This window comes from Pinus tabuliformis, chromosome 5_1, assembly GCF_031772625.1.
Source record: "Pinus tabuliformis cultivar Carrire ecotype Pingquan chromosome 5_1, CPIR1, whole genome shotgun sequence".
Lineage (NCBI taxonomy): Eukaryota > Viridiplantae > Streptophyta > Pinopsida > Pinales > Pinaceae > Pinus > Pinus tabuliformis.
In genome coordinates this window covers 776,738,098-776,753,038 of record NC_142305.1, presented here as the reverse complement: position 1 = coordinate 776,753,038, position 14,941 = coordinate 776,738,098, and the positions used below count along the sequence as shown (strand labels likewise).

At 39.2% G+C, this 14,941-nt stretch overlaps 1 protein-coding gene across 1 annotated transcript; it reads right to left on the bottom strand.

Annotated features, from left to right (window-relative positions):
- Positions 1-13,627: 13,627 nt before the first annotated feature.
- On the bottom strand, positions 13,628-14,068 carry LOC149167245 (G-type lectin S-receptor-like serine/threonine-protein kinase SD2-5). Its single transcript, XM_089430422.1, has one exon. The coding sequence runs from the start codon at positions 14,066-14,068 to the stop codon at positions 13,628-13,630; it is 441 nt and encodes a 146-aa protein (XP_089286548.1).
- Positions 14,069-14,941: the final 873 nt, after the last annotated feature.

Sequence of the window (14,941 nt, the reverse complement as noted above, 5' to 3'; positions counted from 1 at the left end):
GTTTGCGTTATGTTACAAAGCGTTGTTATGTAAATTGGATTTATTTTAATGTTGATCTTGCTTAACAGTTTGCCTTTAAGGATCACCACGAGATGTATATAACAAATTCCTGAATGCAGTCTAAGATGAGAAGCAAACTTTTCAATCTTTCAACTTTGAAAACCTTAACTACTGAGGGAAAAGAAAGGCAAATCTTTTCACACAGATCATAGAGCACACACTAAAATGCAAATTTTCCTAAATCGTCAAGCACACAGTCAAATGCAAAATGCACAATGCATGTATTTTCTTTTTCCCTTTCTTAATGTGGATGGATACAAAAAGAAAGTGGTTATATAACTTTGATTTCGATTTAAGGCGAAAGTAAACAAGCTTGTCCAAAATCAAAAGACACCTTAAGATTCACTTGCTTAATCACTGGAAATACATGAAATCAAACCAAACTAACGAAAGTAAAATGACTAATCAGCTATGGACAGCAAGCAAGCTAACTCTTCAGACCAGCAAAACGCCTAACACAGGTTCAGATCTAAGAGGCCAAAAGCATGACTAGTTTACTTTTCGTTATGGGAAATTGTAAATGAGCAAGAAATACAAAGAACAAGTACAATTTCGTTATATAACAGAGGCGGAACAATGGCAAGTAATATTGGTTTCAAAACAGGTACAAGACTGACACTTAGCAGCAAAACTAAGTGAAAACAGGCAAGAGAAAAGAGGAAACCCCAAATGCACTAAGCAAATTTGGGTCAACGCAGGCTCTGCACAGTCAAACTGGCTCTCAGCGCAGGTAGCTAGTTTGGGACCTGCGTTGCAAAGCAGGTAGCCTGTGTACTACCTGCTTTGGAAAACGAGAGTTGCGTTTTCACAGTTTCCGGGTCATATTTTTCTCAAAAATGCACGGTTTTTGCTCAAATCAGAAGCATTCAGTCAAGCATACTCAAAGGGATGATTTAGAAGGTGCAAAGCTATCACTAAGAGCTTACAAGGATCTTTGTAGATCAGCTCTTCAAATCATGAATCTGCTCAGAAAATGAGCAAGAGTAGCTGCCCCTCTACTTCGCTTTTGATATAGTCAAAAGCTTTTCGATTTGGTACTCTTTTGTTCAGGAGATGAATAGCAAAGATACTACAAACACAATCAAACGGATATGATCCCCAGTGGAGTCGCCAGTTTGTTGTAGGGAAAAGTATCTGACTCGGATGACCCTAACCCACTCTAAGGGTGACAGTTTTTTAGCAACAACTGTAAAACAAACTACTGAAAGTTTACTTCTTTATGAAAGCAAAAGAGAATGGAAGAAGCACTAATCGTTGCCTTGCGCTTAATGTCGAATCCAAACTCTCCTCTTTGGCCGCTTGCTCCTAGCTCTTTGTCCTTCTGCTCGCCCAGCTACAATGAGATCCTGCACAATGACAAAGAAGGAAACTACAAGAGGCATGCAATCATAACTGGTTCATGGATTAGTGTAAACCAAACATGCAATCATCACAATATATAATCGAACAAAAGCACATAGAAGAACCTCAATAGCTTTTATTAATGAAGAAATAAAGGTTCTGAGAGGATTACAACCATTGCAGGCTCCAACCCAGCAACACCTCCCAGCAGAAAGAATTGCTCTTCTTCACCTCTCTCAAACAATCACCCAATAACTCAAGAATGAAACCAACAGCATATCATTACTTTGCACCAAATTCCAGCCTCCTGAGCTCATAGGAGAGAGCTCAATATATAGATGAATTGAGAAAGGATGAGTCAGCTTGCAACTGATGTGTAGCTGCCTTGTGTCCTCTCTCTCTTCAGTTAATCTTTAGTTGATCTTCAGTTCTTGAGTCCACTTGGTGAACCTTGCTTCCACTTGGAGAAACAAAGCCTCTGACTCATCACAAGGCAAAATACCTGATCCAAGTGTCATTTTTGGAAGATTCCAAAGCTATGACTCACTCTGCCACATGTCCAAACTCGCCCAACGCAGGTGGGCTTTGTTCTGCCTGCTTTACAACGCAGGTACACCATGGAGCAGTTGTGTTTCAGCGCAGAAACCCAGTGGAGCACCTGCTTTGATTTCAGGATTGCTTGTTTTTGAGTGTTTTCAGGTGGAGAACTGATCTGAGAGCTGTTGGTTTGCTGACCTTGTTCCTCTAGGGGTAGGAACATCATGTTTAGGGAACTTTGGATCCCTTGGATTATTGACAATTCATGCTTGTTGCTGTAAGGCACAAAATTGTCTATAACAGCAAGAGATTAGGAAAATTGTTGCCAAGGTGGATATTGTCGAAATGTGACAACAAAGTAATGTAAATAATGTAATTACGGGTAAATTTTGTTTATTATCGGTGAATCAGTTGCATAATGAGAAGGAGTTATGAAACGAAGTAAGCCCATATTAATTGGAATTTCCCATGAGACTTGTAACCATGGAGAATCATCTCTGATTAATAAGTTTCTAATCCTTTTTGTTATAGACAATTTTGTGCCTTACAGCAACAAGCATGAATTGTCGATAATCCAAGGGATCCAAAGTTCCCTAAACATGATGTTCCTACCCCTAGAGGAACAAGGTCAGCAAACCAACAGCTCTCAGATCAGTTCTCCACCTGAAAACACTCAAAAACAAGCAATCCTGAAATCAAAGCAGGTGCTCCACTAGGGTTCTGCGCTGAAACTCAGTTTCTCCATGGTGTACCTGCGTTGCAAAGCAAGTGGAACAAAGGCCACCTGCGCTGAGCGAGAAAGGACAAGTGGCACAGTGAGTCATTGCTTTGGAATCTTCCAAAAATGACACTTGGATCAGGTATTTCACCTTGTGATGAGTCAGAGGCTTTGTTTCCCCAAGTGGAAGCAAGGTTCACCAAGTGGACTCAAGAACTGAAGATCAACTAAAGATTAACTGAAGAGAGAGAGGACACAAGGCAGCTACACATCAGTTGCAAGCTGACTCATCCTTTCTCAATTCATCTATATATTGAGCTCTCTCCTATGAGCTCAGGAGGCTGGAATTTTGTGCAAAGTAATGATATGCTGTTGGTTTCATCATTGAGTTATTGGGTGATTGTTTGAGAGAGGTGAAGAAGAGCAATTCTTTCTGCTGGGAGGTGTTGCTGGGTTGGAGCCTGCAATGGTTGTAATACTCTCAGAACCTTTATTTCTTCATTAATAAAAGCTATTGAGGTTCTTCTATGTGCTCTTGTTTCAATTATATTTTGTGATGATTGCATGTTTGGTTTACACTAATCCATGAACCAGTTATGATTGCATGCCTCTTGTAGTTTCCTTCTTTGTTATTGTGCAGGATCTCATTGTAGCTAGGCGAGCAGAAGAACAAAGAGCTAGGATCAAGCGGCCAAAGAGAAGAGTTTGGATTCGACATTAAGCGCAAGGCAACGGTTAGTGCTTTCTCCATTCTCTTTTGCTTTCATAAAGAAGTAAACCTTAAGTAGTTTGTTTTACAGTTGTTGCTAAGGAACTGTCACCCTTAGAGTGGGATAGGGTCATCCGAGTCGGATACTTTTCCCTACAACAAACTGGCGACTCCGCTGGGGATCGTATCCGTTTGATTGTGTTTGTAGTATTTTGCTATTCATTTCCTGAACGAAAGAGTACCAAATCGAAAAGCTTTTGACTATATCAAAAGCGAAGTAGAGGGCAGCTACTCTTGCTCATTTTCTGAGCAGATTCATGATTTGAAGAGCTGATCTACAAGGATCCTTGTAAGCTCTTAGTGATAGCTTTGCACCTTCTAAATCATCCCTTTGAGAGTGCTTGACTGATTGCTTCTGATTTGAGCAAAAACCGTGCATTTTTGAGAAAATTATGACTCGGAAACTGTGAAAACGCAATTCTCGTTTTCCAAAGCAGGTAGTACACAGGCTGCCTGCTTTGCAACGCAGGTCCCGAAGGGGCTACCTGCGCTGAGAGCCAGTTTGGCTGTGCAGAGCCTGCGTTGGCCCAAATTTGCTTAGTGCATTTGGGGTTTCCTCTTTTCTCTTGCCTGTTTTCACTTAGTTTTGCTGCTAGGTGTCAGTCTTGTGCCTGTTTTGAAACCAATATTACTTGCCACTATTCTGCCTCTGTTATATAATGAAATTGTACTTGTTCTTTGTATTTCTTACTCATTTACAATTTCCCATAACGAAAAGTAAACTAGTCATGCTTTTGGCCTCTTAGATCTGAACCTGTGTTAGGCATTTTGCTGGTCTAAAAAGTTAGCTTGTTTGTTGTCCATAGCTGATTAGTCATTTTACTTTCGTTAGTATGGTTTGATTTCATGTATTTCCAGTGATTAAGCAAGTGAATCTTAAGGTGTCTTTTGATTTTGGACAAACTTGTTTACTTTCGCTTTAAATCAAAATCAAAGTTATATAACCACTTTCTTTTTGTATCCATCCACATTAAGAAAGGGAAAAGAAAATACATGCATTGTGCATTTTGCATTTGACTGTGTGCTTGACGATTTAGGAAAAATTTGCATTTTAGTGTGTGCTCTATGATCTGTGTGAAAAGATTTGCCTTTCTTTTCCCTCAGTAGTTAAGGTTTTCAAAGTTGAAAGATTGAAAAGTTTGCTTCTCATCTTAGACTGCATTCAGGAATTTGTTATATACATCTCGTGGTGATCCTTAAAGGCAAACTGATAAGCAAGATCAACATTAAAATAAATCCAATTTACATAACAACGCTTTGTAACATAACGCAAACACATAGAGGTCTAGGTAGAGACGTGTTCCGGCGTCGTTAAACATAGTGACTGTCGATCTCTACGAAGGTGGGTGATTCCTCCTGAGAGTCGGTGGCACTAATACGGACTTGTGCTCCCACGTACCGTCGCGTATATATTGGGAGACCCCTATAGGCAATTATCCTTTATCCATAGGAAGCCATGTCGACCGCCCTACTGATCGCGATGCAGTGAACACAGCATTCACGAAGATCGACCACCCGTACCGTAAAACGTATTCTGTGGTTTCGCGAAAGGTTTGGCACACCCTCTGCCTAGATCTCCAGAGCAGTTTCTTTTGGCCCTTTTCAAACTCTATAACTGAAAAGGTCCAACCGAGCATTTGTCACTTCGGGCTCGTTAAAACATCGAAGGCGACTAGAGTCATCTTTAGCTTTTTCTCGACTCTTAAAACATGAAAAAGCAAGTTTGTGTCTAAAAGCGTCGTTAATAAAATTTATTTTAAGCGGAACATAATCACCTGTTATTCCCACGTTGATCTTTCAGTTGAAAAGTATGGAGCCCACCAACCAAGGAAGTAACCTTGGCGGAAGTCCAAATCCCTTCTCCTCTTGGGGAGATGTTGGTGCGCCTCATATGGCAACATTGTCACTTCCAGGATTGACAATTGACCTACCTGTATGGCTCTTTTCAACTAATGTAGTCCAGATCGCCACTAATCCTGAACAGTCGAATCAACAGTCAGACCAATCTAGAGTTACCCACCAGCCTTCCACTTCTTACAATTCTTCCTCTCATCCTTCATCTTCACAAGGTAGAGCCGGCAAAAGTCAGCCTCCCATGGAGAAGAAGGAAAAGAAGAAGAGAGAAAAGAAGCAGAAGGGGCCTATGGCGAAGGCGACTGGGGGCAAGCAAAAGACAGCTGACAAAAACCCACACACTGCACCGACCGGGCCTAAATCGCCATGTGTCATTTGCAAAGGGGCCCACTTCCATCGTGATTGTCCTTGTATTCCCCGGATACTAAGGGACTGGTCCCCAAGGTTGCACAATCCGGTAGCATCAACCTCTGGTAGTCATGTTGATTGCAGTCCGTCAACTAGCGAGAGTGAAGGACGAAGAGGGAGACCAAGATCACCCTGTATATTGTGTGAAGGCGAGCATGCCATCCACCGATGTCCATTCTTAGATGAGGCAAAGAGAGTTTTAGAAGATCGCCCGGTTTCACCGTTACGACTTCCTCCTGGATACCAAAAACTCGCGCCTAATCCCTCAATAGTTGAAAATCCAGCTGACCCGCCCAAGTGGTCAGCTGAAGTGTTGGTCATTGAGAATGAACCTACTGAATCCAGACCGGACGAAAGTCTAAAGGTCGAAACGGTAGTTGACCCGGTTCTTCCTTCAGAGGTTTCATCGTCCAATGACTCCGTCATTGAAGACCCATCTTCAAATGACACCCTCACTGAAGAGGATAAGGATGACACCGTCCATATTCTTTTCATCAACACAGACTCTGATGAGCATCAGGGCAATGCGCCCATTCCTTTATCGCAGGAAGGAACATCGTCAGGGTCGTATCCGGCCGTATATTCGGTCCCACCACCAAGCAACCTAGTTGTATCCTTTGATTGGAATCAACTAGGCAAACCCCGGGTACCAGCCAGTATCCCATTCAGAATCATAGTCCAAATCTACAAAATGGTGATGGCTAGAACTATCATTGATGAAGGGGCATCTGTGAGTATCCTTTCCTCTGTTGCTTGGAAAGCACTGGGTTGCCCGACGCTTTTACCTGAGATGAGAAATCTATCAGGTTTTGATAAAGGAACCAGTCACCCATTAGGGATTCTCCCCAATGTTCCAGTTACATTGAAAGGGAAGACAGTTCATACGAACATCATGGTCGTCCAGGGACCCTTGGCATATAACTTACTCCTTAGACGAGACTATATATATTGCATGGAGGCAATAGTGTCCTCGCTCTTTAGAGTCATGTGTTTTCCGCACGAAGGAAGAATGGTCAAGCTCGTAGACCAACTTTCATTTCCAGGATCACGCATTGCAAATAGTCAAATACCATCCCTTAACGGTTTATTCACTCAAGGAATGCCACCGCCCCCGGTTCTACTTCCCGATGAATGCGAGTAATTCGAGAAGAAAAGAATGGGGACCCAGGGGGCATGCACCCTGGCCTGCCTCGGGCAGAGAAAACCTTAGGTATAAAGTTAATTTCCGCAGAAGGATGGACTAGTCCGTACCCCGTCCGGCAGAGGAAGAGAGGGTTGTTCTAGGATAAAATTCTTTTGTCAAAGTTATGTGAGCGAAAAGATCGTCTCCCTTTGTCTAAAAAAGTAGGCTCTCCTAAGGAGGAGATCCATTTGTGGCAGCAAGTAGCCACCATCTTTGAATGTCAAGCCTCACCCATTAAAACAATATGTTTTGAAGGATAAGTAGGGGCAGTCTCCAAAGAAAGAGATGAAATTGCTGCAACAAGTAGTCACCATCCTTAGCAACCTAATGATAGACATCGCCGAAAAAAGAGTTTAGTTTGTGGCAGCAAACAAAACCATTTTTCGGATAATAAGTAAGATGGCAGAATCTCGAAATTATACTTTATACCTGGGGGCATGCAAACCTTTTGAAGTGCAAGCACGGGACGACTATTTATTTTTTAAATTTTTAGGTCCTCCCTTTAAACCTGTAGGTCTAACCCGTTAAACTCGTAGGATTAGCCGTTTCCAGCTTGCATAAAGAAAGGATGAAAGGCAAAAGTTAAAACTTGCCAAATTGGAGTAATTAGTGAGGTATCGCTCCTTAAATAAGATTACCTCACCTAAAGCATTCCTTGTATTAAGACTGGTATAATTCGAGCAGTTTTAGCAATGTTCATGCTCGTTAAAAAATAAACGCAAGAATCGAGCAGTTTTGTACAGAGTTCATGCTCGTTAAAAAATAAACATAAATTGTGAGCAATCTTTCCCTAACAGTTCAAGCTCACCCAGAAAAAATGAACCGGTAAACAACCTCGAGAAATGTAACCTTTGAAAGCCATATTAAAAGCCCTTGGTCGTGTTTATATGCCATCACCTCCATCCGTTCATTTGGCCAATCGTTCGCCTCCATATGTTTGTTTACCCATTTTGAGGAACAGCTGCGAAGAGTGATTTCACTTAGCCATCCTTGTGACACTGCCGTGATTGGAGAATTCCAACCTGTACTTGGAATCTACTGCTATCCCTGTTCATCACTCGTTCCTCAAAAGACGAGTCTTCTTTGAGCTCTTTTCACTGACTCGTAAAATATGAAAAGTTTGCCGAGTTTTGGCCTTCCAGCTCGTTAAAAGGACCGGAAGAGCTATCCCTCCTCTAGATTTTAATCTTTTTGGACCTGAGGGATTATTACACAAAAAGATCGAGCGCTTGTTTTGTTCGGCTCGTTAAAGCAATCGAAAACTCATCCCTTCTGTATTGTTTTATACTTTTTCGGACTTAAGGGATTAGAAGACGAAAAAGGAATTTTGGAGTTAACTTTTCGTACCTTTTCAGACTCTCTAAAAATGAAAAGGACCGAGTTTTCCTTGTCGTTAGACTCATTAAAATGATTAAATAGCGACAAACTTGTCTTTAGACGAGAACGAGTTTCCCTATCGCTAGGCTCGTTAAAACATAGCGATAGGCTTGCCCGAAGGGTAGGTTATAGAACAAGCATATGTTATCCTCCTCAAGCTTGACAAAAATAAAGAGGTACTGGTCAGCAATGACTGGGGAAAAATTGGGAGAACCTCACAGCATTAATGGTAGCAAGTCGCTCTTGAACATGACACTTTGTCCTCCGTATCACATCGGGTTGGGTTGTTTCATTCACCGGTCGCATAACCATGGTCCTCGCCACACCATTCGCAATTGGGGTAATGCTACCAATCCATCACATCAGTGTCGTTATATGTTCAAGAGATGTGGTTCTGTAAAGAGTCAACCGTGTTCCACCCACTACCATACATTATCCTTCATCCACTTCATGACCGCCACCCTGAATCATACATCACAGTTTGTTTTCACCTCATCACAATCACTAGCTCCGTTCCGTGTCACTGATGTGGGATTCATTAAGGCCCTCCTTTGATGGATCGCTCCTTGTCGACATCAGCTCATTATCCAAGGAGTTGATCTAGGAACACCCCCTTCAGTACTTTGAAGCTTGCATGCCTCAATGGCAAGTTTCTCACTTCCGGCGACAGGTATACATCAATGACCTTCGACCAGAAGATTTTGCATGGTGGTTGACGCCAAGTCCTTTATTCCCACCATGTGGATTGTACTGTCGTACCTTGAGGGTCATCATCCTTATCGGTGACTCCTCTCGCGCTTGTTAACGGTTTACATCATTGACCGGTAATCAAGCGATGTCTTTCCATGTTCGACTTCAAGAAATTCTCACATGGATCGACTTGTACATCGAGTGAAGATCGGAAGAGACTGAAGACCCCGGATCTAGTTTCATCCATCCGGGCTGCGATATATATTCAGGACATAAAGACATTTGATATGTACATCATTACAGCAGATGATCATCCTTCTCAAAGGATGATAACTTCGGCAGAGAATTATCAGTCTACAATCAGACGATCGTCTGTTCTATGTACCAAAATGTATTTATAAAGCTGAGCATGGGAATGCCCGCCTCAGCTAGATCATGAAAAATGTATGAAAAATAATGTATTGTATTGTATCTTATTACAGGACACTTCTCATCAGATTGAATGAACTTCGGATCCTCTCAATAAAGCATTTCACCCGATAAACGACCTCATACTTTAGGGGGCATCTGTTATAGACAATTTTGTGCCTTACAGCAACAAGCATGAATTGTCGATAATCCAAGGGATCCAAAGTTCCCTAAACATGATGTTCCTACCCCTAGAGGAACAAGGTCAGCAAACCAACAGCTCTCAGATCAGTTCTCCACCTGAAAACACTCAAAAACAAGCAATCCTGAAATCAAAGCAGGTGCTCCACTAGGGTTCTGCGCTGAAACTCAGTTGCTCCATGGTGTACCTGCGTTGCAAAGCAAGTGGAACAAAGGCCACCTGCGCTGAGCGAGAAAGGACAAGTGGCACAGTGAGTCATTGCTTTGGAATCTTCCAAAAATGACACTTGGATCAGGTATTTCGCCTTGTGATGAGTCAGAGGCTTTGTTTCCCCAAGTGGAAGCAAGGTTCACCAAGTGGACTCAAGAACTGAAGATCAACTAAAGATTAACTGAAGAGAGAGAGGACACAAGGCAGCTACACATCAGTTGCAAGCTGACTCATCCTTTCTCAATTCATCTATATATTGAGCTCTCTCCTATGAGCTCAGGAGGCTGGAATTTTGTGCAAAGTAATGATATGCTGTTGGTTTCATCATTGAGTTATTGGGTGATTGTTTGAGAGAGGTGAAGAAGAGCAATTCTTTCTGCTGGGAGGTGTTGCTGGGTTGGAGCCTGCAATGGTTGTAATACTCTCAGAACCTTTATTTCTTCATTAATAAAAGCTATTGAGGTTCTTCTATGTGCTCTTGTTTCAATTATATTTTGTGATGATTGCATGTTTGGTTTACACTAATCCATGAACCAGTTATGATTGCATGCCTCTTGTAGTTTCCTTCTTTGTTATTGTACAGGATCTCATTGTAGCTGGGCGAGCAGAAGAACAAAGAGCTAGGATCAAGCGGCCAAAGAGAAGAGTTTGGATTCGACATTAAGCGCAAGGCAACGGTTAGTGCTTTCTCCATTCTCTTTTGCTTTCATAAAGAAGTAAACCTTAAGTAGTTTGTGTTACAGTTGTTGCTAAGGAACTGTCACCCTTAGAGTGGGATAGGGTCATCCGAGTCAGATACTTTTCCCTACAACACTTTTCCCCGTAGAGGTTTTCTTGATACATTGTCAAGGTTTTACCACATAACTTTTGTGTGTTCTTGTTGTGTATATGATTCAGTGTCCATTTAGTGTTTCCTGTGCATATCTTTTGTTTTGTGTTTATTTAATGTCTCTTTAGACCAACATTAAATGCCCTTAGATCTCGATTTCTCAAGTCGCAAATCAAGCCTAAAATCAAACTACAACAATTTAATATCAATTTAAAATAAAATAAATATATAAAAATAAAAAATAATAAAACAATTTTATCTTTTACTTCGTTCTCCATATTCCTTGATTCTCCATATTCCTTGATTTGCACATTCAAACTACACCAACTTAAAATAAAATAAATATATAAAAATAATAAATAATAAAACAATTTTATCTTTTACTTCATTCTCCGCATTCCATGATTTGCACATTCAAAAGATTGCATTGATTGTTCGCATCAAATAAATTTGTGTGGTGTATAGAAACGATTGAATATGAAAAATCTCCATTCTCAAGGTTAGAAGCAGCTTAATATGATTTGCCATTGTATACAAGGTAGGTAACGCTTATGCATTATAGTGATGTTTTTTAAACATAAACTAAATATTTTAATAAAAATAAAATGCGAAAGAAAATAATTAATAATAATAAAATATATAATAATGAAATATTGTAATTTATTTTAAAAAAATTAATTTTAGAAAATATATTTTTAATAGATTTAGATATCAAAATAAATCTTATATAACGCAGTTAAGAGACCATTGAATAGATTATATTACAATAAAATTAGGAACAAAACCATAAAGTCACTACCATCGTGCCAATAAATGGTTAACAATAAACTTATTAATTACCATATAAAAATATTTTTATAACCACATAAAATTTAACTTAATAATTAACTAGATATATCTAATTAATGTTAATATGAAGTATTACATAAACTAATATATCTAACTAGTTTTAGAATGATGTGTCACATTCAATTTCCAACATCAGATTTGTCAAGTGGTAGGGGCACTGCGTTGTGAGGCCTTCAAACTCTACAACGAGATAGAAAGGTGGAAAGAAAAATACGGGAGCGTTGGAGCAGACACATTGCTAGTGTTAAGCACATGCCATAAAACATACTGGAGTGTTGGATTAACACCACCCTTAATGAGAAGTGCAACATCTCAGTGAAAACGATGTATCATTTTAATCACTGCAATATAGAGACCCTTCACACGTCGGTGATAAAGAGTGATCGATCGGAGTGTGAAAATGCAAATAGCTTTAAATGAAGAGCAGCAGTGAAAACCGCTCCTACAAAATATGCCTTTACATGTACTCATTATGATATGAAATACCTGCTGAAGAAGAAAAAAAAGCTATCTTTTATAAAAGAATACATATACATATGATTTTCTCCACTTGCATCCTGTTGTTTTCAAAACAGTTAAAAAACCTGTTAACTACTGACATGCCTTTTGAGCAAGTTCTATTTCTTTATATTTTTTTTGACTATCTCTACGCACACAGCTTCTAAATTGACCTTTGCACATTAATATGACTACCTTTATGTAGTTGTCAACAAAGAAGCAAATTATAAAATGTCTGTATGATCAAATACTAGTGATAGCATTGTATATCACATGAGGCCCCGTATCTAAGATGACCCATCATATCATGATATATACAGACCGCTGAAGGCAACTATTTTCAAAAGACTGGAAACTAATAATCTCTGGATCTGCATTGAATCCTTCTTTATACAAAATATGTCTTTCTATTTTGCTCTCTGGAGATATGGGAAATAAAAATCTTTCTGAATTCATTGATTTGATCAACACCTTGATCATGTTCTTCCAATTAGAAAATTAGAAAATATCTATCTCGCTATTTTCTCTTTGGAGATATGGGAAATAAAAAACTTTCTGAATTCATTTATCAACGTCCTAATCCTGATCTTCCAATTAGAAAATACCTGTCTCTCTATTTTTCTTTCTGGAGATATAGGAAATAAAAAACTTTTTGAATTCATTTATAAACACCGTGATCATGTTCTTCCAATTAGATCAAAATTCAAGAGTCTCCAATTTATATCTCTCATTTGGCCATATTCTCAATTCCAAACCATTTGGAACAATATAAGACACTCCTTGATGCAAGAAATTCTGCCTTGGTGTTAGTTCTTTTGCGGCTAAACCAGATGAAATGGTAAAAGTCCCCTGCCCAATTGAATGGGCATTAGGAAAAATAGAGATGAGAAACACAAAAATTAAGATACACAAACTATAGGAACTATTGCTCTTTTTTATTGATCACACAAATTTAATTATTACAATGAACCTAGTGAGAAATTTACTCACCCAAAATAAATCAAAATACACACTTCTCCACATTCTTTATTAATCGCACAAATTTGATTATTATAATAAATTCAAGAGAGATGTACTCACTCAAAATAAATCAAAATACACACTCTATATTCGACTTTTCCCAAAATATCACTTAACTTAAACTCACTTGACATTCAACTTTTCTCAAAAGATAACTTAACCCAAACTCACTCCATTGGACTCAATTGACTCAATTAACTGAATCTCTTAAAATTAAAGAACTTTAATGTACAACACTAACTACAATTTCTAATGGTTGCCACATGACTCTAATGATGTGGCCGGATGGAAAAAATGGCTAAAAAGCAAGCCCACAGATTCCTTGGGCGCCTAATGATTTGTCATTTCTTCTATCACATAGAGACCATATTCCTTAAAATGAGCCGAAATCTTGAAGCAAGTTCCCCTCATTAAATGATACTATGTCCCTGACCAGAAGAACATGATTTAATCGTGGGTCATGGTGATTGATATTAATGTCATTTATAAATCAAAGAAAAGAACATGATTTAATCGTGGGTCATGGTGATTGATATTAATGTCATTTATAAATCAAAGAAAAAATATTAAATAAAAGGAAATGCATTACATGCGTTTGTCAGGGTTACTCGACCCCAACCCAATATTATGTTTTTCGCTATCGCGCCGACAAAAATTGCATGGATGAACAGACATTAGCCGAATGGGGACAGAAATCTCAAATTAGGGTTCATTCGCTTTGCTATGGCAAACTGAAAATTCTCATGAAGAGGCAGATCCAGAACCTCCTTTAGTCCTTCCAGCATCTGCGCGACCTCCCCTATCGAAGGTCTACAATTGGCATCCTCTTGTATGCACTGAAAACCGATTTTCAATACTCTGATCGCTTGGTTTCTGTCAAAACCGCAATCACCCGCAAGTCTCCAGTCGATCACCTCCGTCTCTCTGCCGACGACAGCCATTGAGAGAGCCCAAGCAGGCAAGTAACACTTATCGGACTCAGCCCGTTTACTGTAGTTCTTTCGCCCTCCAATAATCTGGAGAACCACGATTCCAAACCTAAACACATCGCTATTCTCAGTGATGGCGCATTCCAGAAGCCACTTCGAGGCAAGGTAACCGGGAGTGCCTCTCATGGTGGTCACCACGCCGCTATCTTACATATTCAAATTCAACACCAATTCTTAAGATAAAAGATCGAGTCAAAAGAAATTGATCTAGTCTTTTGTAATTAAATGAAAATGTCTCTCGCATCTTTATTAAGCCATTTGATAAGATGAATTTTGAAATATGCAGAAAGTAACCAGGCCATTATTTCTACATTAAGGGGATGTTAAAATAATGTAGAAATAAGATGTTAGAATAATGTATAAATGGAGAAAGGTAGAAAAATCTAGAAAAGTAAAAAAGTTTAAAAAATTGATAAAGTTGTTGAGTTGTCAAATTTATAAAATTTTCAGATCTCTTAGATATAGAATGCCTGAGAAAAAGATGATGTGTGCCTATAAATTGAATCGTTGTAAAAGCATTTTTGAATCAATAAAATGTGACTTCATCTTGTGTCTATTGAGTCTCTCGTGTGTTTTATCTTTGATATTCTAACTGGTCCTGCAGAAGGTCTAAGTTCCAGGGAAAAGAATAAAGTTTAAATAACAAACTTTATGTTTAGAATTCAAGACAAAACTCGTATTTTCCAGGTATTACAAGTAATCCAAATTACATGTTCGAAATGATACACCACTAAACGTATTTTTCCATTGCAATTCCTCCATTACAGTTCCACTTTGACTTATGTTACAAATTGCTTCATCACATTTTTAGTTTTATCCATGTGCTTGGATGGGAGTAGAACGTTTTCTTAATGCTTTCACCTTTTATTAGCCTTGCCTGGGACAAAATACAAAAGTGATGGAATTTGATGCGGTGGAAACATAGTTTTCTTCCCATACCCGGATTCAGAATCATTTGAAGAGCCAGTGAGAATAGCAGAGGAACCATATAGAGCCAGT